This window comes from Sinocyclocheilus anshuiensis, unplaced genomic scaffold (genome assembly GCF_001515605.1).
Source record: "Sinocyclocheilus anshuiensis isolate Anshui unplaced genomic scaffold, SAMN03320099.WGS_v1.1 scaffold2168, whole genome shotgun sequence".
NCBI lineage: Eukaryota > Metazoa > Chordata > Actinopteri > Cypriniformes > Cyprinidae > Sinocyclocheilus > Sinocyclocheilus anshuiensis.
The window spans coordinates 1,129,666-1,140,681 of NW_015546037.1; the positions used below are offsets into that span (position 1 = coordinate 1,129,666).

General features: G+C 35.4%; 1 protein-coding gene across 1 annotated transcript in view; it reads left to right on the top strand.

Annotated features, from left to right (window-relative positions):
- The first annotated feature begins 2,258 nt into the window (after window positions 1-2,258).
- Window positions 2,259-11,016, top strand: part of LOC107698872 (calsyntenin-2-like) — a 56,667-nt gene continuing 47,909 nt past the window's right edge. The window contains exons 1-2 of the mRNA XM_016500009.1: window positions 2,259-2,479; window positions 10,520-10,642. Of these exons, the coding sequence (XP_016355495.1) occupies window positions 2,344-2,479; window positions 10,520-10,642 (259 nt within the window). The 5' untranslated portion in view covers window positions 2,259-2,343. The remainder of the gene's footprint in view (window positions 2,480-10,519; window positions 10,643-11,016) is intronic.

An 11,016-nucleotide genomic window follows, 5' to 3' on the forward strand; every position in this document is an offset into this window, starting at 1 on the left:
GGTGTTTTTTTAGATTTGCCGATGAGGTAAAATTTTTCCCACACTGATCACACTTAAATGTTTTTTCTCCAGAGTGATGACGCATATGATATGTGAGTCCTGATGATTGTATGAAGCTCTTCCCACACTGATGGCACGTGTGCGGTTTCTCTCCAGTGTGAATTCTTTCATGTGTCACAAGGTGGGCTTTTCCTTTGAAACTCAGTCCACATTGAGAGCAGGTGAACGGTCTTTCTGTAGTGTGAGTTTTCTGATGCTTTCACAGATATTCAGATGTAATGAAAGTCTTTCCGCACTCAACACAAGCATGATTTTTGACAGAAGAATGGATCTTCTGATGCTTCTTGCAGTTGGCCAGCCGTAAAAAACTCTTTCCACACACTGGACACAAATGAGGCCTCTCATGTAATCCCATCTCATCTAAAACAAACGTATTCATAGTGATACTTAACAAATCATGCTGCTGTGATTTTATAACGAAGGCTTTGCTACCTTAAAGGGATAGTTCACCCAAAAATGAAAATTCTGTCATTAATTACTCAGCCTCATGTGGTTCCAAACCTGTAAGACTTACGTTCATCTTCGAAAGCTCTCTGACCCTCCCATAGACAGCAAGGATCCTTACACGATCATATCACATACGTAAACAACGCATGCTGTTTTGTGTCAGCTGCGTCACGCGGATATGTTGTTTACATCTTTATCTGAATGTAAACAATGTATCCGCATACATACGTTGTTTACGTATGTCATACTCTCCAAAATGGCGCCAGGGTGATGCGGAGGAGACGAATTGTTGAAAAAAGTTGTTATCCTTGTTTTCTTTGCGCACAAAAAGTATTCTCGTAGCTTCGTAAAGTTAAAGTTGAACCACTGATGTCACATGGATTATTTTAACGATGTCCTAACTACGTTTCTGAGCCTTGATCTTGTAAGGATCCTTGCTGTCTATGGGAGGGTCAGAGAGCTCTCACAATTCGTCAAAAATATCTTAATTTGTGTTTCGAAGATGAACTGAGGCCTTACAGGTTTGGAACGACATGAGGCTGAGTAATTAATGACAGAATTTTCATTTTTGGGTGAACTATCCCTTTAATGTTCCTTAGCATTCAGTAACGAAGAATTAAAAAAAAAAAGAACACCAACCACTTTGTTCCTCATTATCTTCATGTATCTCGCTGCTTGGATTTGGATAATTCATTTCCACAGTATTTCACACAAGTTTAGATGTCACACATGGAATTTGACAAATATATTGCCAGCATTTACTGGTGAACTGATATTGTTGTTGTCTGTGGCTTCACTGCAGGTGTGAAATGCTGTGTGGCAAAGAGGCGAAAAGCACCAGACATGGCAAAATCAAAATATGTCAGAAATGCAAAGTATTTTTGTAAGGTTTTATATTAGTAGCATTAAGATTATTCAAATAAATGTGTCTGCTAAATAATAACAACAACAATAATAATTATTATTATTATTAAATCCACATTGTGTTCCAAAAAGTTTTAATATATAAATGTTACAATAGAAACGGCATATAATTAGTTCGCAGTTGTTACCCCTTAACTGTCACTCACATTTTTGAACATAGACATGAAAGTGCACAATCCAAACTTCAATTTTTATAATTCATGATCGAAAACATTGTGTAACATGATATTGATACCATTTTCATGGTAATGCAATGTTTGATTTTAAAATGGGTTTCAAATGATGAATTTTGAGATTTAAAGTTTTCAATTGATATATAATTTCTGATGATTTCTAAAGTGTGATAGAGAAAAAGGCAACAAAGTAAACTTTTTTTGACAAAGGTCAGAACTCCTGTTATGATGTAGATTTTTGAGGTGCACTCTTGTCTATCTATTACTTTTCCTACATAATTGTTAACAAAAACATTGGTAAAATATCTCTTTAGGAGTCTTAGACCTTTCCAAAGATATATAGTTTGTCATGATTAGATTAGTATTTAATTGTAATATAGTGAAGTAAACTTAGGCGTCCCACAAGAGGGGACGGGTGACAGTTAAAGGGTTAAAATCATTAGATAATAGATAAATATAGACAAAAATATTTTGATATTTAACAAACAGTTTATTTGGTGCCCGCGACCCTAGAGACAATAAGCGTGTTGGAAAACTGATGGATGGTTTTCATTTCATTTGCCACATAAAGACACAGACACGTAAAGGGTAGCGATGGTCTCTCTCTCTCTCTCTCTCTCTCTCTCTCTCTCTCTCTCCTCAGTTCACGCAACTGAGCAACGCACCTTACCTGAAATCTTTCAGCGACTCTTATTGGTTCTGCTGTTTAATTTAGACGTATTTTTGAACATCTCATTGCATGTTCTTATTGTGTAAGTGTGAGAGAGATCAGGAAGAACAGAAGGACCAGAGGAGTTTTACTACAATGAAACGAATATTGATCCTGATGCTGCTCGCGCTCGGGCTCGGGCTGTCCTGCGTGCGTGCGCACAGAGGTAAGCCGACATCCTCCATCAACATATCTTCACATAAAAACAAGATATGATGCATTTCTGAGACACTTTAACGTTTTAAACATAAAGCAGTGGGTAGAAATGAATTTGTAGTCCCTGAGAGGGTTTATTCCACGAACGTGCGCTTCTTCTGAATTGCATCCTTTGGTTTCCAGATACTGATCAGAGTTCGTAAAAGTCGCAGATCAACATTTTAAGTTTAAATGAGGAGTTTTGATTGTTGTCTTTAGATTGAAGGCTGAATGTCAGATTTGTAGACGGTCTTTGTTATGAAACACTATAGTTTACTGATCATGTGGAACAAAATGTAGAATTACATATGATGCTATGTGTGTTTTTGGAGTGCAATATTTATTTATTCTTTATATGATGCCATTATCAAAGTTTGAGAGTTTTCCAGGTTTGAAAGGTTCGTTTTGTATCTGTCTGAAGTGTAAAAACATCTATAAAAACATGTTTTTATTATGCAAAATAATGATAAAGATTTTTTTGGTAGCGAGTTAGATTCAATACACTGCAGCTGCAATCCTGCTGTAGTTTATTATAATAATAGGCTACAGTAAATCAGGCTTTAAAAGGGTTTAATTTGAAACAATATGATTGCCTTTGTTTCCTGCAAAGCCTTCTCATAAAATATATTAGTTTGGTAGAGTGTCGGCTCACGAAACTGACTGAAGATATTGAGCTTACAATAATTTATCAGTGCTCAGCTTTTCTGTCTCCTGTTCTCAACTTTTTCTTGTCTTATATTGTTGTCCTGCCCTGTCCGGTGATGCATGTTCTTGTCTTTCTCTTTCCATTTTCAGTGTTTATCCATCCAACTTTGCTTGTTTGTGTATTTCATGATTCACTTCACTAGCTGCAGACTCCTCGGGCTGTTTGTCCCTGTCACAGGAATAAACGAATCTCCCTCCCTCTCCTCTTCAGACACATAAGATAGTAGGTTATGTCAAAATTAATTTTGCACAAAGTGGTTAATTCAGCCTGGAATGATATGAAACATCTGGAAATCACAACCACAAGCAAATGTGTCCAGCTGAGTGTATCGGATCAGTGTCAGCAGATTGGTAGTTAGACACCTTTGCCTTGTGTTTGCAGCTACTGTGACACACACAGGCACACATCACAATGAGCAGCTGCTGAATTCTCAGGTCAGTCTATTGCGTTATGTTTCCAAGCAACAAAGGGCAATGCATTATTAAGAAGAGAAAGGAACCTATGCAGACCTTGGGTTTTCAAATCAATGATATTACGGACTTCTTTCACTTCTTTGTTTATATAGCAAATAAAATATATTTCTTATGAACTCAAGGGTTCAGGTCTGATGCAATACACTGTCAAAAAAAATCTGTGACATTTACGGTAAAATACCAGTAGCTGAGGTTGCCAGAACTTCACTGTAAAAAATATGGTAGCAACATTTTAGGTTTTACAGACTTGACTTAAATTCACAATAAAATACCGTATTTCATTAACTGATGTAATGTTAATAAACCAACATATTGAAGTGCTAATATCTGTTTTGAACCATTGTAATGCATTGATAACCACCAAAAACTGGTGGTGATGAGAAAGTCACATGATGAACCAAAGCTCATCACTAATAGCTTTTCTACGAGCTGAGGAGGGCAATATTTATATATAGAAGGTGCACAGTGTCATTCACACAAACACTAAACCCCATCATGGTGACACACATGATACTGAAATAATGCAATAAACATTCATTTAACAACATTAGAGAAAAAAACTAAGAAGAAATATGTTATTTCAACAAAAAAACATCAAATATGAAGTGTCATGCAGGGAATCCTGGGAGTGTCAATTTACGGTTTGTCACTGTAAATTATACAATGATTTTTGTTCTTTTTCACTTCGAAATACCGTATTTTTAACAGTATTTTACTGTAAAATTACATTAAATGTAATTACATTTATTCATCGAATATAGTATGGAAACTTACTGTTAACCAGTTAACAGGTTTTTACTGTAGCATTTTTACAGTCTTTTACTGTTAAAATCACAATAATTTTTTACAGTGTACAAATACAGTATATCCTGCAAATATCTCTCTTTTTCATATGTTTTTTACTGGCAGAAACTATAGATTTTAAATAGGGATGCACAATCATGTAGGCTGATATTAGTGAAGTTTGTTAACGGCACACTTATTTCCACCTTTTTACATTTAAATTAAATGAGCTTCATCTAGCGCTCACTTAAAGTTCAACTTTATTAAAACTACTAACTTAGCACACTGTTAAAACAATCATTAGCAAATCTCAACATGAATATCCATCTTTCATATATAATATTGTGATGTCTAAATTCCCCCATATCAGTGAAACTAATTTTAAACAATGGTAATGTTAGGTATTGTTTATAATCAAAATTTTGCTACTATCCTTTTTATTATTAGTCATATTATTCTACAGTTTGTTATTGTAATATTTTCAAATAGTGATCAATGTTGACAGGTAACATTGACTTTTAAACATTCATATGGATATTTAAAGGTGAAATGTGAATGGAACTGCAAAAATAATTACAAAAATATAGCTGCAAACAGCAATTATTAGGGTTTAGATGCTTTAAGATCTTTAATTGTGCGCATAAAAATACATTGTGTATTATTTACAAAGCCACGTAAATCAAAGAGGCACATGATTATTTTCAGATTTTTTTACAGCAGTTCTCAAATTGAGCCCATACATAAAGGTGCCAAGTTTGATGAAAATATCTCATTCCTTATAACCATAAAAGTGAACCATGCCTGAATGTTTTGATAAACTCTTGATTTATCCTCGCAACAGCACAACTTATATTTGTTGTTGTATAAGTCTATAACAAACGGTTCAGGACTTACGGTCAAAATGTCAATTTCTTGTTTTTTTGCACTGTACCCTCTTGGGCCGATCGGAACGAGTCAGTGCCATTGTGTACCCAAATTGAGCACTACGATTTCACCGATTTTCAAGTCTCTAGGCCTTATGGTTTGGTCTAAACGATAGAAATGTAATAATACTAAAGTCCTTACATTTACAATAGGGTTTCAGAGTTTCACGCTTGAACCCCTGTATTTTAGAAAGTATTTTTACTGAAAAAATGCCTCACATCACCTTTACACTTCTGTCCTGTTCTTTGGGAGACAGCAGTGCTTGAACTAGAATCAGGATGGTTGAACAGACCTCGTTAGGCTCTTGGGTTGTCGGCTCTTGGGTTTGGTTTCGCTGAGGCAGCATTCTACATACATTTGATTAATGTGCCGAGCATCTGAACCTGTGTGGTTTCTGACAGCCCTCTGATTGATTGTTAACAGTGTGTCATATATATTCATTAGTGGAGTGAGTGTGTCATTATCATCATCATCATCATCATCACACAAAATAAGCTACATGTTCCTCCTCTCTCAAATGTGTGTGTGTGTGTGTGTGTGTGTGTGTGTTTGGCTGCTCATGGGAGGCCCTCACCATATGTTCATCATTCATTTCTCCTTTAACTCTGTGTTCATGCATGCACACCTCTCCACACACTCCTCATGTAGGAGGTGCAGTGTGTGTTTTAGAGTTTAGGAGCTTCCACATCAGGACTACGTAAGTATTACAGCAGTATTGCAGAGCGTTCATCATGTTCCTCTATCCATGGGCTGCTGGGATTCTGAGACTGGACAGGATAGAGGAAAAGAAGAGGGAAAGAAATATTAAATAAAATATTTATTTCAAATAATATTATGCTAGACAGGGAGAGCAAAGTTGGCACACCATAGATCCAAAAGTAGAAAAATATTTATTTATGTTCTCACCACATGAGACGTTTCGAGCCTACAAGCTCTTCATCAGTATAATATTATAATATTATTTTAAATAATTTTTATTATTAAATAATATTATGCCAACAGTAAATTAAATTATCCACCCATTCATTCTCCAAACTGCCTATCCTCTGTAGAGTCACGGGGTAGATTAGATTAGATTAGATTAGATTAGATTAGATTAGATTAGATTAGATTAGATTAGATTAGATTGAACCCCCAAAATAAAGTCAAAACAAAAGGTTGCAAGTCTTACAGTAAAAGTACATATAAGTCTAAATATTTTTCAGTCAGTGTTATTTGCAGTGTTATCTTAGTATCTGCGTTTTTTATTAATATAAATATAAAATGGTTAGTTTTTAATATTTTTTATTTCAGTTCCATGTTAAACTACATAAAAAGGAAAAGTAGAAATGTTACCTTTGCAAATAAAAAGAAAGAAAAATTTTTTTCCCAGTTTATTTTATTCTAAGTTTGAAAATGTTTTTAATTGGCTTTCATTTTAGTTTCAATTTAAGTTTTAATTTTAGTTAACATTAATAACCCTGATTTCAGTACATCAAAAGTTCCCTTTCATGGGAACTTCGAACTGCGTCCTCTAGGGGTCGCTATGGGGAACGCCTCATCGTGATCAGTGTTCGTTCCCTACTCAGGGAACCATGGTTACATAAGTAACCTGAGACGTTATTACATATTGGGAGAAAATAGTGTGTTTTAAGGTGAATAACCTTAAATGAATAACATTTAATTATGTGTCTTGATTCATTATATTAGGTTGCAATTTACATGAATCACATAAATGATACTTTCAAATCAAAACAGCAAAATTTTACCAAAAAAGAGTAGTTTTACTTACTTTGGCCATTTAACATTTATATTGTAAAACAGTTGTCAAATATGAAATGTTTGGCTTCTTACATCACAATGGATTTCACAATTGGCTGAACAATAAACCCTGTTTTCTTTGATGTGATGCATCTCAAACATTTTGACATTGACGAGTGCTGTTCAACATTAAAAACTGTTACAACATACAGAATGGTGCGTAATGAAGTGCAACAGAGCTGCATCAAGAATATCAAACACTGAGGTGGACAATTTGACCAAATCTGTTTATTGGAGGGGACGTGCCCCCCTTATTTTATGGTGGTTACAGCCCTGATGTTTATTGAAACATACTGAAAACAGCATACTGTTATTATTGTAAATTCTCCATTCGATTAACAAAGTCGCTCAATCCCACAGTTGCCTGAGCCACGGGCAGCATGGCATGTGTGTGTGTGAGTGTGTGTCCAGAGAGTCTGCTGAACTCTGTCATGGCTCATCTCCAGTAATCTTTGTAGAATTAAGTTCAGCTCAGTCCATTAGTGCAGCCTAATGGAAGCATCTGAGAGTTTAGAGTCACTTAATCAGGCATCTTCACATTATGTTATTGAGTGGATCTGGAAATGTCACAAATTTATTCAGGGTTTCTGTGGGTGATGGCATTGAATGTTTCATGCACTGGCAAATCATCCCTACAATAAGATTCATTTACTTGAGATGCAAAATTAAGATATAAAGTATTGTTTTCTGCAAAACTGAACAAAATGAAGTCAGTTTATGCTTAACCCTCTACCGCATGGTGTAGCCATATGGCAACATACTCTTTGTGTTAATTTCATTTTTTACAGCACTTCAAGTTAAGCCATTCTTAGAAAAGTATGTTTTTTCTATAGGTCTATCATAATGCGTGCGGTAGAGGGAAGGCATGCACAAATATCTGCCAGTGAGGTATGAAAAAACTATCCCTTTAAACTAAGTTGATTTTTCTGAGTCTGTTTTTTATTTTTTGATTAGTCTGATGTGTTCTTGCTTTAATCACATATTCACTTCAATTTGTTTTCTGATCAGTTTCTCAGAAAACAAGCCTAAATGTCTCTTGATTTCAGAATCTTTAGACATTTTTACTGGAAAAAAGACAAAAATGCTAAAGAAAACATAACTTTTTTGCAGGTACAGTAAAATATTTCCATAGTGTAGTGGTTGGGAATAAGTATTCAATTGGCTTAAGCTATTATTTTGTAAAATGAATTAAAAGTAGGCCTAATGGAAATTGTATTTTTTTTGGAAGTTGTATTTTTAAACTTTGAAGTGTTGCTAATACAACTTCTTGTCTGCTCCCTGTGCTTTTACTTTTTGAAAACATGAATGAATTTTGTTCCCTTCCATTTAACTGATTTATTTAAAAATGTATCACCTGAATGTATTTTAGAATTTTTGTCTAGTGTAGATTTGAAACTTGTGTAATTCTGAGATCGCCATGAAAACAGCCTTGATGTTGGCATGGCATTAAAAGGTGAACAAATAAATAAATAAATAATATGTTCCCTTCAATTAGATATACAGATTTCAATCAGTGAAGTTCCTAAGTGTTGAATGATAAATTGAAATAGTCTCAAATAGTCATTTGCACTGGTTGCGAAGTGCATTTTTGATTCACAAGAAGAATCGGTTCATATTGCGGTCGCGTCATACTTTATGTTATAGCACGAGAACAACTCGACGTGTTTTTTGTCATTATTTTGGTGTATACGCCGTTTTTTTCATTATTACACTCAATCCTGATTACATACTCCGTATAAAATATGACTTGTTTTGCCGTGGGGTTGTAGCTTCGGCAGCAGATTCATCAACTAATAAAAAGCCATGTGGGAAATCAATATCAAGCTGATTAAAATAAACATTGCGATTAATTGGGGAAAGAATACATTTATATTTATTATAATTTTTTTTAGCTACATTAAAACTAAATTCTTGCTAGAAATACCCATTTTACTAAACATGATGGTATTGGTAAGAAGAGAAAGGAGATGAGAGAAAGAGAGAGCATGCGTTTGGGTGGGAGATTGGACACTCGGGATGTAGGAAAACCCATAACAGCTGCCAGCGGATTAAAACAGCTTTAAGACAGATTAACACTTTATTTCCTCTGTTGTGTATGTGAGAAAAAGAGAGAAAGAGGCTCTTTCGGTTGGTTCTGCGAGCTTTTTGATTGACCCAGAATGAGAATCTATTACTGTGTTGATTTAGAGCATTTGTAATAGTTTTAATAAATATGTTTTCCTCTCTGCAGGGTATAAAGTGACTGCTGTGTCTATCAGTCAATGAAAGTCCTTGTTTTCCATGTCTTTCAAAAAGAAGTCGATTTTTAGTGATTTGGCCCCCATTCAATCTCATACTCCCCATTTCCCTCATCTTTCTTTCTGTCCTCCATTCTTTACCTCTCTCTCCTGTGCTTCTCTCAGCTTTGAGCGGCTTTAGTTGGTCTCTCTGGGACATAAAACAAGTAAATGATATGGCCCTGACCTTTAGAGGGCATGCTTTATTTCTTATAAGAAGAAAAATTGTGGATGGAGAGAAGAAGGTGAGAGCAGATCAGGTGCACATGTGGGTTGACCTTTTCTAGGTGTAATTCACAAAATTAATTACAGATGATTGTATATTTTTATTTTCTGTCTCTATTCTGTCTCTATTCTTCTATTCAGTGTCTGGTTAGAAATCAAACAATTTAGTATGTATATGGTCTTAAAGATCAAAAAATGCCTTTGACATCTCATATACACTCTTTTTTTTAATTAAACAACATAATTAATTGTACAACGTAAGACTTATTGGCTGCTGTAAGCTGCCAGCTCATTTTTAAATGGTTGGTTATAAAATGCACTGATTTATGATTCAACTTCAGACTGCAATATGGGCTCGACAATGTGTATCTGCCTCAATTATAGTCTTTCTTTACCGCACATGCATGTAATTTGAACATGAATTTTCTCCACAAGTGCCTACAGGGTCTTGAGGATTTGAAAAACTGCTGCATCTAAAGACAGATCGACTACAGAACAATCCAGAAAGTTGCTGGTTGTAGTCCTAACATTGTTGTGTGATGCTTACAACAGCCTGTCTCCTTAAATAGACACTGAAGTAAATTTGGCTTGCATTCTTTACTTCTTTCATTTTTGTTATGGAAAGAAAAGTCCAGTCAGCCTGATCAAGCACAGTGTAAAGGGTGACATTCATAGCAGTGTGAATTGATTGGCAGTATTCTGAGAACCGTGCCTTTGTGAACATTACAGAGGATGCAATCTTGTGTTTAGAAATGCAGAAGTATTTCAAAACAGATTTGCTTTTTAATTAAATCGAAGATCACATCTCTCTCTCTTTCTCTTAGTGAATAAGCACAAGCCATGGATCGAGAGCTCATACCACGGCGTCATCACAGAAAACACAGATGCGGTTCTGTTGGATCCTCCTTTAGTGGCTCTGGACAAAGACGCTCCAGTTCCGTATGCTGGTAAGAAAGCAAGAAATGAGCACTTTATAGGCTATTGGGTTTGTAGTACAGCGCTGCCCACACGTCTTTCCTGAGGCCGTCTCAGCTGATGAGTGTGTGTGTGTGTGTGTGAGTGCATGTCTGTGTACTCCATCTGTTCTTTCTGATTATTAGATGCTTTATGCTTTTCCAGATCACCTGCTGGTTGCCAGATCACGCTGCCAATGTATCAGATACTCCAGATGAACTGTATTTCTCTGATACACTTAAACTGAGTCACTGCTTAAGAACACACACATATGCACACACACATGGCCAGCATTGCCTATCTATCTATCTATCTATCTATCTATCTATCTATCTATCTATCTATCTATCCATCCATCCATCCATCC